The 25,353-nt window shown below is 35.8% G+C and overlaps 1 protein-coding gene across 1 annotated transcript in view; it reads left to right on the top strand.

The window, feature by feature from the left end:
* The window catches only part of LRRIQ3 (leucine rich repeats and IQ motif containing 3), a 105,661-nt gene extending 85,969 nt beyond the window's left edge, over window positions 1-19,692 (top strand). Inside the window, exons 7-8 of the mRNA XM_037141088.2 lie at window positions 10,513-11,239; window positions 18,814-19,692. Coding sequence (XP_036996983.2) covers window positions 10,513-11,239; window positions 18,814-18,970 — 884 coding nt within the window. The 3' untranslated portion in view covers window positions 18,971-19,692. The remainder of the gene's footprint in view (window positions 1-10,512; window positions 11,240-18,813) is intronic.
* Window positions 19,693-25,353: the final 5,661 nt, after the last annotated feature.

Genomic DNA, 25,353 nt, shown 5'->3' with positions numbered 1-25,353 from the left:
TTGGATAAATACTCAGACGTAGAATGGTTAGATTATGTGGTAATTCTATTCATAATTTTTGAGGAATTTCTGTTCTACTTTTTTAAGTGGCTGTAGTAATTTACATTCCCACCAACAATGTGATGGTTCCCTTTTCTGTACATCCTCCCTAACACTTGTTTCATTCCTTCTTTTTTGATAGCCATTCCAACAGATGTGAGTGATATCTCATTGTGGTTTTGGTTTACATTGCCCTAATAATTAATGATGTTGAACATCATTCCATGTTAGCCATCTGTATGTCATAATTGGAGAAATGTCTGTTCGGATCCTCTATCCATTTTTTTAAATCAGGTTATTTGTTTTTTGGTTGTCGAGGAATCTAAGTTCTTTATATATTTTGGATATTAAGCCCATTTCAGATGTATGATTTGCAAATATCTTCTCCCATTCTGTAGTTTGCCTTTTCAATTTGTTAATGGTTTCCTTTGCTGTGTACAAGCTTTTAAGTTTGATGTAGCTTCACTGGTTTAATTTTGCTTTTGTTTTTTTTGCCATTGGAGTTAGATCCACCAATATATTTTTAAGACCAATGTCAAGGAGCTTACCATCTATGTTTTCTACTATGTATTCTATAGCTTCAAATCTTATATTTAAGTCTTTAATCCATTTGGAGTTAATGTTGTGTATGATGTAAGATAGTGGTCTAGATTCGTTCTTTTGCATGTGTCTGTTCAGTTTTCCCAGCAACTTTTCCTTTCTTCATTGTTTGTTCTTGGCTCCTTTGTAGTAAAGTATCTTTTTTTAAAAAAAGATTTTTTATTTATTTACCTTCAGAGGTGAAGGGAAGGAGAGAGGGAGAGAAATATCAAAGTATGGTTGCCTCTCATGTGTGCCCCACTGGAAACTGGCCTGCAACCCAGGAATGTGCCCTGACTGGGAATCGAACCATGATACTCTGGTTTGCAGGCCTGCGCTCAATCCACTGAGCTACACCAACCAGTTGTACTAAAGTATCTTTATGTATGTGTGCAGTTTTATTTCTAGGCTTTCAATTCTGTTCCATATGTCTGTTTTTCTGCCAGCACCATACTGTTTTTGTTACTATAGCTTTATTGCATAGTTTGAAATCAGGGAATAAGGTATTTCTGGCTTTGTTCATTTTTTCTTAGAATTGCTTTGGCTATATAGGGTCTTTTGCAGTTCCATACAAACTTTAGGACTTCTTGTTCTATTTCTGTGAAAAATACTGCTGGGATTTTGATAGGGATTGCATCAAATCTATATATTTCTTTAGTTAATATGGATAGTATAACAGTGTTCATTTTTCCAATCTATGTGGATGGACTGTGTTTCCAATTCCTTGAGTGGTCTTCAATTTCAAAAGAATTTTCAATGTAATTACTGACATATTGAACTGGCATAAGAAAATAGATAAACATCTGAAATTTTAATGGAAAGGTATTACCAAAGAATAATAGTCTCAAATACCTTTGGCTATTCAAGACAAAGATACATTTGGGTCTGCGATCTTTAGCAGCAGGAAGTGCACTGAGAAAGTTTTTGCAGCCTCTAATGTGGGCAATTCCTCCACTTGCGATATGGCCAAGGAGAATAATAAGAAAGGATGGACCTCCAGAAAACATAAGAATGTCTCAAAAAAAAAGGAAAGAAAGCAGAATCAAGGACTAATCCAGGATCCATCCATATCTTGAAGACAGGATAATGTCACAGAGTAAACAAGTGTGCCTCTTGCTCTTTCCATTTGTAGTTACATTTTCCCTATTCAATCTTTGTATATTTGATGTGTGTATGGAAGGGTGGGACAGAATATTGTTGGCTTGTTTTTTAATGCATTAGTCTTTAGATTAAAACCATATCCAGCCTAATTAAGAGACTGTTGCACACATCTACAAATTCTTGGCTTGATGGAACTTTCAGTTATCTCCGTCCAAGAGTGTCTTCTGTGTTTAGAAAAAAAGGATCAAATGACATTTGGTACCTTGTGGCAATGAGTTTTTTGTGTCTGCAAAATATTCCACTTGCTTCTCTGCATTTCCCAGCTTCCCACAAAGTTTGGTCGGGATCACATAATTTAATTCTGGTCTGTGGATTGTGACTTGAAGTCAGGTGTGTCACTTCTAGGTTGAGGCATTTAAGCTCACCATTCTGTCCCTTTTTTCCTCAGAATCCTTGAGGAGCTCACGTTTCAGATGCTCTAGCTACATTATGGAGGAGGCAAACCCTATGTACCTAGATTTGCATAAAGAAGAAATCAACCTTTGTTATGTTAACTTATGATTTTTAGTTTTTTCTGTTGTGACAGTGCTGATTATATCAACCATAAGGATTGCATTTTTTAGTCAAAAGGATATACTAAATAGGTATTCTACAAGTGTGCTGTAAAAATTAAACAAGAAAATACCTGTATAACATTTGAGATGAGACTTAGTACACGTCATACACTCAGTTATATAGTAAAATGTCTAGTACCTAGTGTTCAATACATGTTACCTGCTGCTGCTATTTTTGTTGTTGTTTTTAAACTTCATATACCAATAGGCTTGACATTTATTTATCTATAAACATTTACTTGGTAGTTTTACTGAGAAATTTATCCATTGCACAATAGTTTTTGAGAATTTCCAAAGTGAAGGGGTAAGCAATGGAATCCCATAGTGGATTACTAAATACAGCTTGTATCAAACAAGTCTAATATTTATTATCAGTTGTAGTGTTAAAATAACAGTAATGTAGATAGATAATGTCTGCAGCATCTATCTTGGTTTAAGAAATATCTTTAAGAGATAGTAATAACTTTTTGGATAAAATGGTAAATATTTAGACATGGGTATTTTTTTTCTAACACAACAATTATAGTGAATTGTGAATTAGTGTGAATTCACACTAATTGTTGTGAATTCACAATTATAGTGAATTAGTGTTAACCTGAAATTAGGTTTTTAATGTAATATCTTGGTATCACCTTCTCTACCTAAATATTTTTAGGAGACCTAGAATAAAGTACAAGTGGCATGATTATGTATTTTATGAGGCTGGGGGAGTTAGCCTATATTCAATGAAAGAATAGTATCATAAATATTGAAACTAAGCCTAATCTAAAAAGATAACATTTTATAAGAATAAGCATTAAGCGTCATGTAAAGAAAACTATTTTAAGGAATACCAAAGGATACATGACTTAAAGAATATTCATGTGAAATAGACTTGGGCATTCTGTTGACCTCAAGCTTATTGTGAATGAACTGTGTATTTTCATACTGTTCAATAGCTGATATATCTTTGGTTTTATGAATTATGGCATCTGGAATGAAATAAAAGCTTCTTATTTTACTCTAATGGCAGGCCTCTTAGCATTTGATATTCATATTATGATTTATTCTTTAACAGCATCATAGCAAATGGAAGCTTGTTTAGGGAAGAGTAATTATAGGGAGTTGTAATTAATAAAGAAGAAAAACTATTTCTTAATATAAAAACGTTCTTAAAATTATAGAAAATCAAAATTAAAATGAGCTGCTTTAAGAATTAGTGACATCTTTTACTGAATGTATAGAAACAGAAGCTGGGATAAGCATATACAGAGATTATTATATAAAGAAAATAAAATTAATTGATGTGTTGTACTACAAGTTTTCTGTAATGCTAACTATCTTGTAATAGTCTTCAACTCTGTAGATACATTATCTTCAGGTTGCTACTGTTATGTAAGAAACTATAGGTCATCAGTTCTTTCAGGAGGTTTTCACAGTTCAAATTATTTTTATCATCATAGTAAGACATTTATCCTTTATGTGCTCATTCTCTCATATATATAAAGTGAAGTTTTTCTTAAGCTACATGATATCTCATAATGGCACCACTAATTTTAAAACATATTGACTGTATTGTTTTATGCATTAATAAATAAATGTTTCCTTTAAATTTTTAGTTTTAATGTTTTAAAATCTTCTGTATAAGAGCTATTTCTACAGGGCAAACATCAAATTTATTCTCTTGAGATGAGTAACTATATTTTAAAATATATTATTAAAACCTCTTAGAATCATTCCAGATTCTAATCTAAAGAAGACCATATCTATCTTTAAAACCTCTTATATTATTTATTTACTTTTTATTAAGTATCCAGAACCCATGAATCTATAGAGAGGTGAGGTGGATTTGCAGTTGCCTAGGGTAGGGTGGTGGCAGACAGGGAGGGGGTGGAGAGTGGCTCAAATAGTTACTGCATTTCTTTTGGGCATGAGGAACATGTTTTAAACACCTTTTACATGGTGATGATAGTTTCACAACACTTAATGTATTAGAACCATCACATTGTACAATTTAATGGTTTAATGGTGATTTTTTTGTTTTTTGTTTTTTTATATATTTTATTGATCATGTTATTACAGTTGTCCCATTTCCCCTCTTCACTCCCCTCCATCCTGCACACCCTCTCCCACCCACATTCCCCCACTTTAGTTCATGTAAATGAGTTGTACGTATAAGTTCTTTGACTTCTACATTTCCTATACTATTCTTATCTTCCCTCTGTCTATTTTCTACCTAACATCTATTATCTTATTCTCTGTACAACTGCTACTTATTCTCGGTACCCTTTCCCCCTCTCTCCCCCTCCCACTCCTCTGTTGCTAACCCTCCATGTGATCTTCATTTTTGTGGTTCTGTTCCAGTTTAGTTGTTTGCTTAGTTTGCTTTTGTTTTTGTTTTAGGTGTGTTTGTTAATAATTGTGAGTTTGCTGTCCTTTCACTGTTCATATCTTCTTTTTCTTAGATAAATTCCTTTAACATTTCATATAATAAGAGCTTGGTGATGATGAACTCCTTTAACTTGATCTTATCTGAGAAGCACTTTATCTGCCCTTTCATTCTAAATGAAAGCTTTGCTGGATAGAGCAATCTTGGATATATATCCTTGCCTTTCGTGACTTGGAATACTTCTCTCCAACCCCTTCTTGCCTGCAAGGTCTCTTTTGAGAAATCAGCTGACAGTCTGATGGGAACTCCTTTGTAGGTAACTGTCCCCTTATCTCTTGCTGCTCCTAGGATTCTCTCCTTCATTTTAATCTTGGACAATGCAATTATGATGTGCCTTGGTGTGTTCCTCCATGGGCTTAACTTCTTTGGGTCTCTCTGAGCTTCCTGGACTTCCTGAAAGTCTATTTCCTTTGCTAGATTGGGGGAGTTCTCCTTTATCATTTGTTCAAGTAACTTTTTCACTTGTTGCTTTTCCTCTTCTCCTTCTAGTACCCCTATAATTCAAACGTTGGAATGTTTAAAGATGTCCTGAAGGTTCCTAAGCCTCTCTCTCTCTCTCTTTTTTTTTTGAATTCTTGTTTCTTCATTCTTTTCTGTTTGGTTCTTTCTTTTATCTTTCTGGTCCATACCATTGATTTGAGTCCCAGTTTCCTTCCTGTCACTATTGGTTCCCTGTATATTTTCCTTCATTTCACTTAGCACAGCCTTCATTTTTTTCATCTAATTTGCGATCAAATTCCACCAATTCTGTGAGCATCCTGATTATCAATCAGTCTTTTGAACTGTGCACCCGATGGGTTGACTACCTCTTTGTCACGTAGTTGTATCATTCCTGGAGTTTTGATCTGTTTTGTTTGTTTGTTTGTTTGTTTGGGTCATTTTTCGTCTTGGCATACGTGTTACATAGTGAGGGGTGGAGCCTTAGGTGGTCACCTGGTTAGGGAAACCGATGTAGCTTCATTGTGGGGGAGGGGTCTGAGAGGGAACATGGCTTGCTCTGCTTTCTGCGGGCTTTCAGTCACTTCTCCTGCTTCCCACAAACAAATTGGGCTCTTCTGGTGCCGATTTCCATGTGGGTGGGCTTGTGTACACTCTAGGGCCCTGTGGGTCTCTCCAGTGAACTCTTCTGTGAGGTTGGGAGTCTCTTCCACTGCCACAACCCCCACAGGTGTTTTCAATCAGTGATCTGTGGCTTTATTTCCTGTTGCTGGGGCCCTGGGGTTCGTGGTCTGTCTTGCTCCCCAATTCTTTCTCCCTGTTTATCTGCACTCAAATGTGGGACCACCCCCTCCACCAGCCTGCCACCAAAGTCTCCTTGGCCAGCTGCAGCCTTGCCTGCCCTGCTCCAATCTGGCGTTGGGTCCACCAGCCTCGTCTTGCCAGGAACTTTCTCCAGGCGCCCCTCTCTGCCCCACCTACTGGTCTGGATGAGTGTATCTTCTTTAACTCCTTGGTTGTTGGACTTCCATACAGTTTGATTTTCTGTCAGTTCTTGTTTTTTTTGTTTTTAAATTGTCATTGTCCTTTTCTTTTTCGTGTGCGAGGAGGCACAGTATATCTACCTACACCTCCATCTTGGCTGGAAGTTAATGATGAATTTTTATGATAGTTGAATATATCTTAATAATGACCTTGAAAAACATCAAATATAGACCTTTTTAAAGCATGCTGGACATCGACAGTGAGGATGTTTATCAGAGATGTTGCTGTCACCAGTGACAGCCATGTCATTGCAATCTCAACAATTATTTATATGTACAAAGTATCTTACATATTAGTACAAAACTTATAAATATGTTTTATTGCTTTTATGTTTGTCTTGTTTTTATTTCATTTTTGGAAATTACAAGATTTTGTGGTTCGCATGACAGGCACTACACTTCTTCCATGCAGAACATAGAAAAATAGGCTCCTGCATAGCATTTCCACACAGTATGTCTAATTTTCAAAACTATATTAATGGTATTACATGGGGAGATAATTTCTCTATATCTCTGCAACTTTCTATCCTATAAGTCAGTCCCCAGCTTTTTGTAAACTTTGTATTTTATGATGATCTTCGGTCATATCTTAGGCCATTTATGCCATGTGGTGTGTGTGTGTATGTAATGGCTGAGGTGGGAGGAGACCTCAGGTGCTTCTGTGTTTTAGCAAGGACATCTCAAATGGAGAAAATAGCCATGTGTCACTGTAATTTCAATGACATTTAGGTCCTTAACAAATCAAGGAACTCAGTGCATGACAGAAGTTGATGTCACTCGACCTTTTTTTTTGTTTATATTTACTTTTTTTTCTGTTCCCTCGTATTCTTCTTTTCACCTGAACTCAAAAGTGTCCCAGAGCCTACCACACAAGGCCATCTGCTTGGGTTAAGATGTCAGGCAGTTTTGCTGAAGAGAGCAACTCCTCCCGACCCATTTATGAACATCCAGACCATTCTTGCACTGACTTTAAATAGTCTTAGACCATTTGTTTCTTCACAGATGGCTCATAAATCTGTGATACATTTAGAAGAACCAAACAAGCTCTATTGACCACAAATGGTACTGGCTTCTGTGAGTTCTAAAAGTTTCATGGGACATTTAAAACTATCTGCTGACCCTGGCCAGTGTGGCTCAGTTGGTTGGGCATCGTCCCACAGAGCAAAAGGTTGCCAGTTTGGTTCCCGGTGAGGGCACAGGCCTGGGTCATGGAGTCGGTCCCCAGTCGGGGCCTGTAGGAGAGGCAGCGACAGGTGTTCCTCCCCCCGCTTTCCCCCTTCCCCCTCTCTGAAAGTAAATAAAATTATTTAAAAATTACCTTTGGGGAATAAGTTAACTTAAATGTGTTCCAGTTGTCTTAAATAGAGAATTTCATATGTTGTACAAATACAAGGATAATTTGCCAGCAAACATTTATTTTCCTAAGGTAAACTGTATTTGAAGAATGCAGTTGGTGGAAATAATGGCTGTACCTCAAAAATCGTCTGGTATAATTCATAAAAACTGTAGAAAGGTGTTTTTATCTCAGCTTTTACCTGATTATTATTGGTAATTTTGTAAATGGAAAATGGTATCACTTTAAAATGATTTTCTTATTTATAGAATTAAATATTTCAAAATGACATTATATTAAAAAATTTTAATTAAATAATTTAAATATGACATTAATAAAATGTCGGCTTCTGTTTGGATATGAAAGCTGTAAACTTCAGAAAAAGTAATACATAGACTATTTATTTAACCTCAGTCTCTAAATCTAATTTCTCCCCACTATTTCTTATTTCAACAAATGGCATCGCCATCCTTTTGGGTCCTGGGATCATGCCTGTCATAGTGCCTCATCTCCCGTTTATACACGTGCACTTTATATATGGGGAGTGTTCAGTGTGACATATGTACATTTTCACATTTATTATATTGGCTATCTGATTCCTGTATTTGGCAAAGAAAATGTTTTTCTATTAAAGAAAAATGGCTAATAGTCATAGAAACCAAGTAATTCTCAGAGAATTAAAAGGGAAAGTAAAGTTTAGAGGGAAAAATTAGAAACTGAGGGAGTTTGAAAAAAATTTTATAGTTGTGATTACTGAATTTTGATTGAATTTTCAAGATACTAAAATATAAATGCATAGATGGAGAATGGATAGATAGATGAATTAATAGATGGATAAATCAAAATGACTCTAGGAAGCTGGAAGCTATTAAGTTCTTCATCGAGACCATATGTAATTTTAAGTATCTGGCATTAGGGGAAATCACTCTCTGTTACATTAGTAAATCACAGAAATTGAAATTCGAGATCTGAGATTGGATAAATGTTCACAGGGTCTTAGACATACTAGATATGTTATCCAAAAATAAATTAAAATGAAAGAATCGGTAACATATCAGGATGAATCATAATGGAAACAAATTAAAAATTAATAATTTAGGAAAGAGAAAAATAGAAAACTCTAATATGACCACACATAGCAATTAAAAATTGTCAATATCTATTTTTTAAATATTTTATTTATTTATCTTTAGAGGGGAAAGGGAGGAGAGAGGGAAACAAATATCAATGTATGGTTGCCTCTCGTTCCAATTGCATTCTTGTGCATGTGGAATTCCACTTTTCCCATCACTATTTGTTGAAGAGACAATGCTTTCTCTATTGTGTATGCTTGGTACCCTTGTACATCAGTTTATTGCATATGTGTGAATTTATTTCTGGGTTCTCTGTTCTTTCCATTAGTCTGTATGTCTGTCTTCATGCCAATACCTTACTACTATATTTTGATTACTGTAGTTTTATAATATATTTTGAAAACAAGGAGTATTATGCCTCTTAGTTTTTTCTCGAGACTGATAGTCTATTTCTTGTTTTTTTGTGGTTTTATATGAATTATAAAATTGTTTTTTTATTTTTGTAAAAATGCCTCTGAGATTTTGATAGAGATTGTATTGAGTTTTTACATAGCTTTGAGTAGTATAGACTTTTTTTTAAGATTTTATTTATTTATCTTTAGAGGGGAAGGGAAGGAGAGAGGGAGAGAAACATCAGTGTATGGTTGCCTTTCATGTATCCCCTGCTGGGAACTGGCCTGCAGGGAACTGGCCTGCAACCCCAGTATGTGCCCTGACTGGGAATCGAACCGCGATTGTCTGGTTCGCAGGCCCGTGCTCAATCCACTGAGCTACACCAGCCAGGGCTCAGACTTTTTTAACAACATTGTTTCTTTTAATCTATGAATACAAGATATCTATTTATGTCTTCTTCATTTTCTTTCATCAATTTCTTAATGTGTTAAGTGTGAAGATCTCTCACCTGCTTGGTCATATTTATTTGTAAGAATTTCAATCTTTTGATGCAATCGTAGTGGGGTATCTTTTTCAGATTTTTTTTGTTAGTTAATAGAAATGCAACCAGTTTTTGTATGTTGATTTTGTATTCTGTAACTTTAGTCCATTTACTAGTTGTAACCATGTTTTGTCTTTAGAGTTTTCTAGATATAAGATTATGTCTTTTGCAAATAGGGACAGTCACTTCTCTCTGATTATATTTCTGGCTTCCATAGACTTCAAGTTAGATAATCCTTATTGGTCAGTACTTTTTCAAGCAGGGATTCAGTGAGCCAAGATCCTTCCAACTTGAATATCTACCATCTACTAGGGCCCTATCCTTATCTCCATGCATCAAAGGAAGAAAGAAGGAGAAGGCACATTTGTTTCTTAATAGACATGGACCAGAAATGACAGATATCACTTCTGCCCACATTCTGTAGGGGAGGACTTTGTCTGGTGGCCACAAGGATAGCAAAGAAGGCTGAGAGATATAGTTCCTTTGTGTGTCCAATGAAGGGAACAGCAATGTTGTTGGCAGGTATTAGTTTCCACCAGAATTGAGGAAAACAAGGTGAAACAGATTATGAGTTCTTTGCAATTATGAGATAAGAACTATATGGAAAAGTAATATGCATGTTTTAAGTGTAAGATACTTCTTTTGAGTCAGTGCAAGTTAAATAATTTTAAAAGATAAGGTAATGCAGGAAACATAAGAATCAGTGAATTTTTGTGTTAAAATGTTTCAGTAGTGATTTTTGTCTTTCCAAAATCACTATTGAATCACAAATTGGAAAGGAATATCAGTTGGGAAAAATGCTTCTTAATATAAATTAATAGCAGGTCCTTGTGAATTTTATTAATGTATTTTTCAAAACAATTGAGACAGAAATTAAAATGTGCTGAACACTTGTATAATGTACTGTATTTGTCTGCTGTTGTGATGTAGGTCAGGAGTCTGAGCATGAAACTGAGGATGAAGGATTGCATGCCAGTTTTAGGGTATCAGTGTTGAAACCACCCATACATTCTCCAGATTCATTGAAATACACTGCAGTATTGAAAGAGAAGAAACAAGATTCTTCTCCTGCATATGCCACGCCATTTCCTACCACTCATCAAAAACCAGTAATTAAAAAACAACACGTGCCGTTGGAGAAGAATGCAAGAAGAGAGTTTTTGACAGCACCCAGAACTAGTATAAAACTCAAACCACTTTCTGATATTGATAAATACTACTTAGAACAAAAGAAGCAGGATAGCCATAAGAAAAAAGTAATAGCTGTAACCAAGGCTCAAGCTGCTGAAGAAAAAGCCAGTTTAGCTGTTCAAGAGACTTTACACCAGAAAAAGTACGCTGCACAAAAACAAATGGCAGAAGATAAGAGGGCCATTCAGGCTGGTTTGTACCGACTGTGGCAGGACAGAGTCAACTACCTGGAAAAAGTTAGAGAAAGGAGGGCTTTGTTTCTAGAAGAAAAAGAGCAAAAAGCGAAAGAACGTTTATTAATTCTACAATTAAATAATGAGCGCACTGTTTTGACCAAAGGAATAACTAAAATCGACAGATTGAAGAAAAATGAAGTTCTCTTAAAAGAGAAACGTCTGATTGTTAAGAAAAAAGTAGAAGCAGAAAAATATCAAAAAAATTTACTTAAATTCAATAAGGAATTTAGGTAAGTACAATTTTGATATAATAAAAATGTTTAAGTCATTTTCATGTGAATATTGCATACTAAATCTTGAGATCTAATAAAAAGTTCTTTATAACATGGTATATCTTACTTTGGAAAACAGAAATGGACGAATACATACTAATATATTGCCAAAGATGATACAACTCAGTACTTCCCCATCCCCACCCTTATCCAATGAAATCTTCTTAATTAACATTTCTTCTAACTATAAACAGCATCATCACTAGCCTCTTGACCAGTGCTCATAAACTCAGTCTTTTGCAACTCAGTTTCCCTTGTTGCCAACATCTAATATGTTTCCCTAATTCATTTTACTTCTAAAAGGAATCTCAAGCAGATCCTTTTTCAATCCCACTTCTCCTAAACTAATTCATGCTTTCATAGTTCCTCTGAGAATTCACATTATCTTTTCAATTGAGACCCCTATCTCCATTCTCCCTCTGTTCTTCAACCATATATGTTCTCCAGTCTACAAACGTAAACTGTCTTCTAAGTCCTTATCATGTCATTTACTTCTTAAATACGTTGATACCTTGCAATTGTCCACAAAATCTAATCTCCTCTGAGCGGCATTTCCACTCAGAGGACAGGCATCACGCTCTCTTCCTGCCCGTCTGTCGGGACCCATCTCACTGAATTGCGGCCTCCTTGCTCTTTGCTCCGGACAGACTACATTACTCACCACTCCCTACTCAGCTTGGTGCTTCCTTCCTAAAATCTAACTGATTCTATCACCTTTCCCCTCAGATATTTACTCCCAAAAGGCACTACAAGCCCACAATGCTTCCGTTTCCTACATATTATGCAACAGAGACTCTATGTTGTTGAGCGCATGTTATTCTGAGGTGTTGAGACCCGTGAAGGGGTAGTGCCCACAGGTGGGGGGGAAGCACGTCAATAGTAGCTGATGCTCGGCTGAGTGGGACTGTTTTCCCCTTTTTGCCCTCATGATGCAGTATGTGAATTGGACAACCACTGACAAAATTTATCCTTTTATTATCTGACCAGCTGAAATGGTGCATATTCACTATCACTCTCTCCCCAACTGCTTTTCTAATCTGTTAGTCCTTTTCATTTGGTGTTGCTCCCAGGCAGTTTTTAAAAATCTCAGTTGTAAGGAATTATAAGAGGGCTTATGTCAGGTAAGTTTATGAAGTCCTTTATTAGATAATCTGATTTATTGTTCCATTTCAGTGCTTGGTACAATAGGTTAAAAAGTCTCTTCAAGAATTATTTATTGAAGAAAATAGGTAAAAATCACAGTTTTTAAATTAATGGTTATATGTGTCAGTAAGTCCATTTGGACCATATAATAGCCTCTGGTATGGACAAGTTTTTTTATATCTTTGTACTCAATACTTTAGCCATTGGAATGAGGATCAATGCATTTTAAAAAGATTTTATTTATTTATTTTTTAGAGAGGGGAAGGGAGGGAGAGAGGGAGAGAAACATCAATGTGTGGTTGCTTCTCATGTGCCCCCTACTGGGGACTGGGCCACACAACCCAGGCATGTGCCCTGACTGGGAATCAAACCAGCAACACTTTGGTTTGCAGGCCCGTGCTCAGTCCACTGGGCTATACCACCATGGTGTGCATTTCTTCTAAACGTTTGTAAACTGAAGATATATAATCAAAATTATTACATATATACTAAAATATAATTAACCAACCTATGAGTATCTTCACTAGTCATTAGAATAGGTATCTATCTTAGAACAAGTACTTAATTTTATTACAGTAAATTTGTCCTGCCATTTTTTTTGTCCCTCCGTGATCACTGGCATTTCTACAAAGGAGTACTACTTACCTACATTTCAAATCATTCAAATAGTAATTCGCTCCCAGCTGTCAATATGCCAGGTAGGGACATAAAAACCCTTTGGCCCCAAGAAACTGAAAATCTAGGTCACTAGGCAGTAAGACTTCCTGAGTGAAATAATAACACAGGCCATAATAGTATAAGAACTATCATGGTGCAGGTTTAAAATTTAAATAAATAGGTGAGAGCAATATAGGGAACCTTCAAAGAGAAGGCTTAACATCAACTGGTCAATTAATTTTAGTTCTCTCCTATACCCCCATACAAAAATTGTGAAGATATTCTTGATCCTCTAAAAACTCACAGCCCAGTGAGAAATTTAAGCATACGTTTCAATTACTGTGGAATAGGAAAATTACAATTGTTGATCAGAACTTGGAAAAGTGGAGCTATGAGGGGAAAACCTTATCTGCAGAGAGAATGAGCAAAACTGGAACGTTCAGGGTAGGTAACAGGGAGAGGAAGGAACTAGTGACTATGGCTTTACCCATATGTACCAAGCAGAAGTTTTATATAGTAGAGTAGTTGAGGTATGATTGCTTAAGAAACATAAAATTGGATTAGCTAGGGCCTCTCAGTCCCAGTGGGTAGTCTTACGGGAAAGACCATTAGAAATCCTACCAAGAAAAAGAATCATTGCATTTTAAACGGTTTACACATGCATTTTACCATAGAATGTTCTTTTTAGGAAATATCTGAGAATACTAATGCTCAGAACACACTTGGGACAAACATGTCTCAAATGCAAAAATATTTAATTGTTTATATGCAGATTTTTTTAAATTTTAAATTAAGGAGATTATAAAATTTTGTATTGATTCAAAATACTTTAACCTACACTTAGTAACTTTACATTTTGTTTGTTGTGAAAGGTTTTTACTGAGGTATGATTGGCATATAACATATTAGTTTTAAATGTATAGCATCCTGCTTTGCTATTTTTACATAATGATCACCACATTGTCTAGCTAACTTCTGAAACCATATATAGTTCATTTTTTCTTGTGATGAAAATATTAAAATTTATTTTCTCAACACTTTTAAATATTCAATACAGTGTTATTTATGAGAATTTTTCAGATTTATTCTATCAGCAACTTTCAAATATTCAATACAGTTATTATTGTATAATATATTCAATTATCATACAGTAGTCACATTTGAATGTACAATTCAATGATTAACTAGAGTCACATTCTATACATTGCATCCTCATGACTTATTTATTTTATAACTGTAAGATTGTACCTGTTAACCCCCTTCACCGATTTTATCCCTCCCCCCTCTGGTAACCACCAATTTATTCTCTGTATCTATTTGTTTTAGATTCTGCACATAACTGACATCAGATGGTATTTGTCTTTCTCTGTCTGACTTCATTCACTTAGCATCATGCTGTCAACTTCCACCAGGTTATTGCAAATAGCAGCGTTTCCTTCTTTTTATGGCTGATGATATATTTAAAGCTTATCTAGAAATACTTGAGAACATTGTATCTGCCTGTTTCATTTACATTTATAAATGCCATCATTTACAAAAAAATAGTTTGTACTAGAAAGGGATGTCAAGAACAAAACATTTGCCTTTCCTGTTTATAACTAGCAATTTTTAAACTATTTACTAAGGTACGTTATATAATTCCTTTTTAAGCATAATAAATTTTATGTTTTTTCTGCCATAATTTATAAACAATTTTCATTAATGCATACTCTGTGTGTGAGAGAGATTTTTGGAAATAATTTTCTATAATTTAATTAAAATATTTTGTAAAAGAGAATGAAAACTAGTCTTTTATATCAAAACACAAATATAGTGCAAATCGGTGTTAGGGAAATTTAATCAGTTTAGTTTTATCACAGCAAATTGAATGTCTGGCCATCATTAATTTGTAGAAGAAACAGAGTCAAGTGAGCTTCCTAATGTATCTTAACTGAATTATCTTCTCTTGTAAACTGCTGCAAAGATACTGTCTCTGAAAGCACAGAGGAATAAGCCAACATAGTGTTGCCTAAATATCCTAAAAGGCATTATGGAGTTTTATTTGTAAATATTTTCAAATAAAGCTAGAGTATCAACAAGCAGAAGAGAGCTATGACTCAAAAAAATCAAGTAGAATCTGCCTAGAGACTTTAGAGTTTTTACATTTTTTCTCTGGCTCAAACACTTTACCTAAAAGCATTCTAATGAATGTCAATAACCAGCGAAGTCATGACTGAGAGAGTCACTCCCTGTTCCTGCTGCTGAGTGAGCAGGAATGGAAGAAGAAAGGGGAGCCATAAATCTCTAGTTTAGAAAATTGATAAAATACCCACAGGGGAATTGAAGGATGACTTAAAGTGAGACTTTGAATTGAAAGAACTTATGTACCAAGTAAGCTGGTCATGTCTTCCCCAGTATTATTTCCCATATCCTGAAAAACTGATGGTACTGTTCAGGGCAGAGGCGCAGGCTGTCCATATTGAAGTCGAGCGTCAGTTAGCATGAAGATGCCACACATGAGGCAGTTGCCCAAGTATACCTTCTGCTCGTTTGTGTTTCACTCATCTGTGGACCTCCTAGACCACCTTCTTCATTCACTGTGGTCTTTATATCTTGATTTATAAAGCTTTTCTCCCTCCGACTTCTCCTTTAATCATGGTTAACTCTTCTCCTGTTAATCCATGGTTAATTCATAAGAACAACCTTCTCGATTGTCTAACCTGAAGGCATTTGGATCCCAGCAATCTTTAAAGTAATTTCCATCAACACAAAAAATCACCATTATCACTTGGAACTGCCTTACCTCTTAAGTTTGAAACTCTTGTATATTTACTTATGGCTAAATTCTTTTATAATTTTTAATTCTTCTTTTACTTTCACAACATGCATTCTTCAAATATAGGCCTTGCATATTTTTGTTTAGCTTGTGTCAAAGTATTTTATATGATTTTTATGGTATTATAACTGGAATTTAGTTCATAATTTTATTTTCTAATGGATCCTGATATATAACTGTGATAAATTATTGTGTTTCTCTTCAATTCTTTTAAATAGGTTTCTTACATTTTGTCCAGAGTTTATAATTGTTATCTGTGGGAGAGCTATTTCAGTGCAGTTTTAGACTAAATCAGTACCCTTAATTACATTTATAAAGTCTCTTTCAAGGTGAGTGACTTTGCTACATGTCCAGACAAGATTATCTTCCAACACTCCAGACACAATAGTTATAGCTAATTTTCATTGACTGATTGTTACATTCTAGGCATTTCTCTAAAGTTTTTAAATGTACTAGGTTATTTGTTCCTTACTAAACCCTGTGAGTTGAACTGTCCCATCTTAAAAATGAAGAAAATTATACCAACATAGTTTAAAATAACTTTTCAGAAATCACAGAATCAATAAGTTGCAGAACTGGGTTTCAAACATAAGTGGGACAGCTTCACTCCCTGTTCTCTTCAACACGAGTGCTTGCTTCTCTATATTCTATTCCCTTAACATCACCACCCAGACAGCTGGGCTTTTAACATTCCATTTTAACCCTCCATGTGACCTCCATTTCTGTGGTTCTGTTCCTGTTCTAGTTGTTTGCTTAGTTTGCTTTTGTTTTTGTTTTAGGTATGGTTGTTAATATCTGTGCGTTTGCTGTCCTTTTACTGTTCATATTTTTTATCTTCTTTTTCTTAGATAAGTCCCTTTAACATTTCATATAATAAGGGCTTGGTGATAATGAACTCCTTGAACTTGACCTTATCTGAGAAGCACTTTATCTGCCCTTCCATTCTAAATGAAAGCTTTGCTGGATAGAGCAATCTTGGATGTAGGTCCTTGCTTTTCATGACTTTGAATACTTCTTTCCAGCCCCTTTTTGCCTGTAAGGTCTCCTTTGAGAAATCAGCTAACAGTCTTATGGGACAACTGTAATAGCATAATCAATAAAATATAAATTAAAAAGCAAAACATTCCATTTCACAAAAACAGAACTCTTGTCTTTCCCCCATGTAGTAGTTGTTCTGACATTTTCTGTCCTGATGAATGCCACTATTATTTGTCTAGTAAAAGGAATTATTAAATGTCAGGCATTCCTGTAAGGATTTTAAATATGTTAATTTATTTGATTCTTTACTAAACCCTAGGTGGATTATCCCCTTTTCAAAGATGAAGAAAATTAGGCAGAGAGAATGAAAATAACTTCTCCAAAATCATGTACTGAATAATTTTTAAACTTTCTAGACTTTGGTCCTATTTTCACTTCCCAAATCTAGACTCTGAGTGCCCTTACATACAGATAAGGAACACCATGATCTAGTCCAATTCTGTTTTTCTGGGCTTATCTGCTCTACTGCTCTTACCAGAACTGTATTGCCGAGGCACAGAGAGAGCTGGCACTTCTCGGACCTGCCGGGATGCGCTGCCCTTGCTGCTTTGATTTGAGCCTGAAGCCTTCTCCTTTTCCCTCTGTCTGTTCTCCAGATTGTGTTTTCTAATATCTTCAGGTTTCACTCTGTTCTGTTACATAGTGCTTTCATTATGGTATTTTAGCATTTTATTTGTATTTACATACTTTGACTTCTCTTTCTATAAGCTTCTCGTGTATCATGTTGTATATTTATCTTTGTGTTTCTAGCATCTAGGGAGTGTACAAAACATTATAATACACAGCTGTTGAACAAGTGAGGATAAATGAATAAATTCTAAGGTCCTTGGCATTTCCAGGTGTGACAGTGTGGCCTGGCTCATCTTTCTCTAACTTAGAGTTTGTGTTAGTCTCCTAAGGCTGCCATAACAAAATGCTACAGGCTAGGTGGATTGTCCAGCAAAATGTTTTCTCACAGTTTTAGAGGCTGGAAGTCCGAGACCACGATGTTGACAGGTTTGATTGCTCCTCAGGCCTCTGTTGGGTGTGTGTGTGGCCACTTTTTCACTGTGTCCTCACGTGGCCTTTGTCCTGTGTGTGTGCATGTTTGGTGTCTCTTCATCTTCTATTAGACTAGAGCTCACCCACATGATCCCATTTAAATTGAATTGCCTCTTAAAGGACCTGTTCTCCAAATACAGTCATATTCTAAGGTACTAGGATTTAGGACTTTAACACATAAACTTGGAGGGAACACAGTTCAATCAGTAACAGAGTCCTAGAAGAAGCCTGGATTTAGTGAGGCTTAAGTAACTGTCCTGCAAATCATGGCATAGTCTGGTTTAGATGCCTTTTTGGGAATGTAAGCCATAGTTTGCATAGATTCTATTGTAGCCAATAGAGATCTTAGAAATACTAACCTAATAATATGCCCTGGCTGGTGTAGCTCAGTGGATTGAGCACCCAACAGTGAAGCAAAGGGTCGCTGGTTTGATTCCCAGTTAGGGCTCATGCCTGGGTTGTGGGCAGGTCCCCAGTGTGGGGTGTGTGAGAAGCAACCAGACATTGATGCTTCTTTCTCTCTCTTTCCCTGTCCCTTCCCCTTTGTCTAAAAATAAATAAATGAAATCTTAAAAAAAGAAATATTAACCTAATATGGATATTAGTGAATGTTATAATAAAATTCTGTATAACTGAAGTTCTAAAAATATAATAAAGATTATATTTAAAAATTTTTAAATCTTTCCGCAAACTAAAAAAAGAATTGAAGTTTTGTCTTATTTCCTGTTTACATATGTCTATTTTTACTACATTTAATTATTATTAACAGTTTAACTGAATGTTGTGGTTTTAGTAATTTAAAAGTGTCTTATTCTATTACCTTTCTTTTTCCTCTTAGGGCTCAAGAAGCATATAAAAGACACTGTGAAGAAAAATTTGTTTTAAATGTGCTTGGCTCCCAAAAAGCTTCTGAAAGATTACAAGATGCTAAAGCAAGAGTAGCCATTGTGAAAGCAAATTTACTCCTAAAAGTTCCCAGTGGAATGACAAAATGAACCAATGCCAGGTCACACGCCAGGGTCATTCTCAATCAGGACCATTATTTTCAGTTAAGAGACTTTGAAATAATACTATAAAAGAAGAACTACTCTGTCACAAGATGGATTTGTATGTAAATATTTCTAAAATATAAAAAGTAATGAAAATGTTTCTCTTACTGTTCATAATTTAACTTAAATCAAGTTGACTTGTCACCCGTAAAGGTTCCTTATATATATCCACAGTCCCAAGGAGCAGTGAAACTGATCTGATCTCTTTTATTGCAGGAAGCGTTGTAAACATGTTGCTTGTGTTGCTTCATATCCAGAGTGTAGCATCTTGCAAGTGATTTTCAGTTTCTCTGGCAATCTCACCGTAGTTATTTCTGTCACGATGGCTGAGTTTTATTAAGTCCCTGTGTACTTTGATTAGTTTCATTACCTGCTTTCATATATTTAATTATATTTTCTGTTTATTTTTTAAAAACAATATCTGAATTGTTTTTCAAAATAAAGTTTTTACATCTACAGCAGTGATTCATGCTCTTAAATTCAGAAAAGTTAAAATATGGAAGAGAAGTTAAACATTTCTGTTAACTTTGTTATAAGATCTTCTATATTTCTGATGTGTTTGCCTTTGCATATATATAGCAAAAAGGAAGAGGGAGAAGACGTACATAATTAATTGTGATCATAAAGTATACAGAAGTGAGATTTACTAATTTTAAGTCTGTGCAACTCAGTACATTGTCATGGTATAAAATTTGACAAGAACATTAAAAAGCTATAAAATATTTTGTAAATTTTTAGTCACTTCAATAGTGTTTTTATTGCATAAATAAATGTCACTATTATTATGACATTGCTGACTTAGTAAAACATAGCTAATGCCATTCAAAATTTCTCTTTAATACTCACCAGTTGTAAAGGAATTTTTTAAAATTCTCTAATTTAATTAGTCTATGGTAAATTTCCAACAATAACTAAGTATTTTGTAACAACAGTTAGTCAGTTGTGGTTTTGTGCTTGACTGCTAACAATTTTGGTAGTAACGTTCTAATTTTTTTTTGTAGAACAGTAGACATCTATTTAGGTTCATGGCACCAGCTTCCGTTTTCCTGTTCATCTGAAGATAGCTAATGCGTTAGTCATCTTGGTATTTCTGATGATTCTTCAGAAAGAACAGAGATGTGGTGGGGGGTGAAAGGTGTGACAGATGCCGGTCCCGTAACAAATTAGATCATCTTTGTTACCCCAGTTTGTTGTTTTGCACTTGGAAAGAATACATATATTTTTTGGAATTTAATGAAAATAATTATCCATGTCATGTAGTATTGTTATGAGACAAAAAGGAGAAAAACGCATAAAGCAACACAGTGCCTTCCACAAAATAAGCACTTAACAAAGGTCAATGTGTGGCAGTGGAGAGGGATGTTTTCTCTATGTAGTTATTAGAGGATTCGTCATCTATCTGTGTAAGACTTTAGGGACACCATCAAGAAGTAGTAGGATTTTTTGTGTGATATAGTTGAATATATAATTTATTCATTCAATCAATATATTTATTGAATGCCTGTTTGTTGCCCTTAGTCTATGTTCTCATTCCATATGGATCTTTTTATAGCCTTTGTGTACAGCAGGTCATCAATAATTTCCTCAATTATTTTCACTCAACTGTGAGCTTCTTAAAGGCAAAGATGATTTTACTCATCTCTCTATTTCTGTTACTTTGCACTAAGGCAGATATTATGTTACACTTAGTACTTTTAAGTTCATAGCTCTGTTTCCCTATTTTTGTGCTGTTACGGGTCAGTCTCATGTCCTTTACTGCCACTTACTATGTATATTTTGAAGTATCAAAAACCTGTATCTCTAGGTTACATCTTTAGTTTTAATAAGTTTTCTACATTTCTAAATGTATGCTCAACACCTCTAGTTTGAAGGCCTTAAATATTTTAAAAATCATACATTAGAATGGAAATCATTATTTTAAAAATAATTCCCTAATCTCTAATCTTGCTTCTCTTCTAATATTCCCAAATTTCCATAGATTTATAATCAGTTAAATTGTTTCCCATATTAAAAGTTTAAAAGATGTCCTTTCCTCTTTTATCTCACCACATCTTATTAAATATAAAGACCTATCAATATTATCTATACAAGGTCTCCATGACTGGCCAGCTTTCATCAAACCTATTTTCTATTTCTCCAGAACATAATCGGTCTATATTTTCCAGCCTACCTTGCACAGTTCATGGAGCCCCAGACTGAATTCTGACCCATGGAATCTGGGTAAAAGAGATTGGTGCCTGGTGCAGACCCTGTCCAGCAGAGTCCGCCTGTTGTGGCTGACGACGAGAATCAATGCACAGGCGACAACAACCCTGTGTGGAAAAAGGGAACAGGCACGACTACTCTCTCAAGGGGAGAGTGCCTATGGTGCCTCGGCCACTCCCTCAAGAGGGGAGCGCCAGACCCTTGCCTAGACAGGCTTTTATTGTCTTCCTTGGGTCTTACATCAAAGAAAGATTTATCATCTATCACACAGAGCATTATTATCTACATTCTAGGTACAATCAAGGAAATAAAAATAGCATGCAGAGGCGGATGGCAATGAGCTCATTCGCTCTGTCCTTGGGAGAGCTCACACAGGCTTTGGAAGTTACCTTGAGGATAAACAATATACATTTGTTGCTTTAGACCAGAGTGAGGGAGTTTTAGCAAGAGCAAGCCATAACAATCTATATGCATTTTCTAGGCCTGATTCCCACAGGAAAATGGTTTGAAGGTCTGGCTCCTGCCTGCCACTTCACATCTGTAGGTTTTCCATACAGAGCTGAGTCACATTTGCCAGGCCAAGACAAACCGGTCCCCTACAGGTGCCCCTTCCAGTATGTACCATGAACTACCCTCCGTGACTTTTCATATGTGTGGCCACCTGGGAAAACATATGTTAAAGATGGCGGGGCCACAATGCGAAAAGAGCGTATGCTCCTAAGTCACTGAATGCAGTGTGATCAAGCACACCTCTTTGGTTTCTTACTTGATCCAAAAGAAAATTCAATTATAGTGAGGCTCTGTAGCCCCATTAATTACACTATACCAGCAGCTAATCATGATTGAATCAATAGGAAGCTTCGTTCCCAAACTAAGTGGGCTGCCATCGCAAAACCCCTAACATATGTGCTGTTGGCTCACCTGGCAACTGAAATATCAAGAAGAAACTTTTCTTCTGCATTACTTTTTGAATTAACTATCTCAACTGTTTTGCTTAGAAATCAACTTTTAGGTTAAAAGCCCCATTTATGGTAATTTCAAAACCCTCCTGTTCTCCCTTCTTTCCTGAATTTAAAGAGAAAAAAAAACAAACTTGAGTGCTGATATTTTTTAGAATTTTGCTTCTTCTAAAAATGTGGTTTTTCAGATAAAGAACAAGAGTGATTATGAGAGTTTAAATAAAGAATGAAGCACTTTATCATAGCTTTGGAAAGAGTTCCTAACACTACCTGCCTGCGTAATTGTCAACTACACTGTTCCTGGCATCCCCTCTCCCCTCCTGCAGCCATTCTGCTGCTAGAATACAGATTATGTCAGGCTTCCTATAAAAATGCCAGCCACTATCATGCCACAGCCTTTGCAATGTACAAAGTAAAGTGCTTTGGGGAAGAGGAAAGCTGCCTGGTTATCCTACAGACTTTGGTTTGCTTCTATTCAAAGGGTCAAGAAATGCTAACTGCAAAATAACCGTCAGCTTGGGCTTTTAATTGTGCAGCTAATTTGCCTCAAAGTGCAACACATGGGCTTTGAGATGAGCTGGACCTCATCAAAACAAGCTGCTTTGTGTTTCAGAAATCTGTAGACACTGACCCCGTCCACCTTATTTTGACTTGCGGAGGTGTCTTATACAGTCATCTTAATACATGGTGAAACAACAACAACACATTATACAATGTACTTACTGTGTGTGTCCGTAAGTCATGGGGCTATGAATGTGTTTCCATGTGTATGTAAATACACAGATGCCAGTCTGTATGTGCAAATGTGAAAATTAGTGACGCTAGGGAAAGCAATGGCTCAAAACATTCGGACCAAGGAAGCATCTCTTGGGTTTAACTGCCTAAGTGGGGAAATATACAGGGTAATTTCCCAGGCCAGGGGAACAGAAGATCTTTTTATCTAGTTTACTTTTAGAGAGTGAGATAAATAAAAGAAAGGTAACGCTGAGTGGGCAGGCGACAGGTAGTAATATAAAAAGATCAGGTGGGGGTTCATCTAGGCTTTGTGAGACCTGAAGCTTATTCTACTTGGGAGGGTCATCTTTTAGATAAAAATATATGAAATTCCAAATTCGCAGTTTGGCAGAAGACTTTGGGAAGGGACTATCAAACAAGGGGGACTGGAACCTCAGCCTCATTATTCTCATTGGGAGTCTTCCTCTACAGCCTGAAAACCTGGCAATCTCGTGAGAAAATGTGACTGCAGAAACTTCTTTTATGAATAGAGGTGGTCAACAACCAGGAAGGAGCTGAATGTTAATTTTGCATAACCTACAATTGTTCTGAATTGATATGCATGATTTTTAGAATTTAAGAAATGTTTGAATTGATATAACCACCTATATATTCCATATCATCACTTTATCATTTCAAGATAAACCTCTTCATGCTTAGCAGCCTAAAATAATTAGGCTAAGGTAACAGGCTCTCTGATGTCAGTGGCTTAGCCCAATTAGCTCATTTCCTCTGAAACTACATGTCCAACAGGACCGGCAGAGGTGCCACCATTGAGTAGCTTTAGCATCTGTTACACATGACCTCCAAGGCTGCGTGAGGTAAGAGAGCACGGTGGTGAGAAGGAAGTCCCAACAGAACCTTAAATGCCTTTTCTCCATACATCACATCTGCTTACAGCCTTTTGTCCAGGACTTTTCAGGTGGACTTGCCTAACACAAGGGCTTTAGGAACCACAACAAGGTAAAATGTGTTTTCAATACACACAGTCACACTCACTTCCAGTAGTAGGGAGTGTTGTCTTTAACCCATCATCACGAGGACACTTCATTCCTAATCTTCATACATACATGGAAACTCAAGATCTATGCTACATGTGTTAATTAGGCCAGTGATTGGTATAATGAGCCCTTAAAAATGTTTGTTGAATAAGTGCATGGGTGAAGGAATAATGAAGAAATATTGACCATTCACATCGACTCTAATTCCTGTAAGAAGAAAAAAAAAACCCAGCAAGCTGTATTATCCAGCAGGAAATCTCTGATACTGTATCTTATCTCTGTTGTTTTAATTCTGTATCTTTTATCAGATCTGTCCTGATTGATATTTTTACTAATAAAAATATTTGCCTTTCAAAAATATTATATTTTTGTTGAGTGTGCCAAGCTTAGCAAAAAAAAAAATTTGAACACAGAATTTTCACTAGGATCGATATGTTTTAACACACAGAAAAATTACCTTTAGAAGTTAAATGTAGAGAAAAGTAAAGTTACGCCCAGGGAGAATTTGACTGTCGACTGTAGATGGACATGGCACTTGTCCCAGCAGCAGCTGGTGAGGGATGCTGAGCAAATAGAAGTTTTATTTAGTGAGGGAACTATCTAATTCTAATGAATGAGTTTCCATCATTTCTTTATTAACGATATTTGTTTTGGGTGATATATAGATTTATGTACTTATGATTGTTATTTAAACATATTTTTCATTCTACATTTTTTCACTTGTAACCTTACCAGTATGAATGTTTTTGTCATGCAATCTTATGTTACCACCATTTAAAATTAATTTATTTCTATCAGAAGATATTTTGTATGGTGAGTTGTATAATATAGCTTATTGCATCACAGTACTGTTTGAAGGACATTTTATTTTACCTCCCACTGGGCTAAAGTCTGGCAACTGTCTTAAAATATTGCATGGAGCCTTTTACACCTCCAGTTTGCCACTGCCTTCGAAAGAATTATAAGGTCCAGCAGGGTTCACCTGATTTTGCCTTCCCCCTTCCTCCTATTACTGACTGGCAATATTCATGGTCTGAAGTACTGACTTTTCTTTGAAAAGACTAGCTTGAACCCTTATTTCATGGTGTCTGAGTCCATCACCAATGAAGAGCTTAGGGGAACCATTTCCACTAATGGACTCTGCTCCCCAGTGCAGTTAATTTCACCCTTGTGGTCAGAAAGAGTTAGTGTCCTCTGCTACCAAGGTGTAGCACAGACACTGGGGAGAAGGTGATACTATGTGTTTTTCCAAAATGGATACCTTTACCAATCATTAACAATGTTATCCCCCAGAAGTTTTCCCTTAGTTTTTTTTCCTTTTTCCTCTCAGAAACTTTAAACTTATATAATATGCAATCATCACTCTTTGGAAAGGGCATCTCAACAGATT

Source organism: Artibeus jamaicensis, unplaced genomic scaffold (assembly GCF_021234435.1).
Source record: "Artibeus jamaicensis isolate MK-2021 breed Jamaican fruit bat unplaced genomic scaffold, CSHL_Jam_final scaffold_1019, whole genome shotgun sequence".
NCBI lineage: Eukaryota > Metazoa > Chordata > Mammalia > Chiroptera > Phyllostomidae > Artibeus > Artibeus jamaicensis.
Note: the sequence above shows the minus strand (reverse complement) of the source record. Positions and strands in the feature narration are given on the sequence as shown.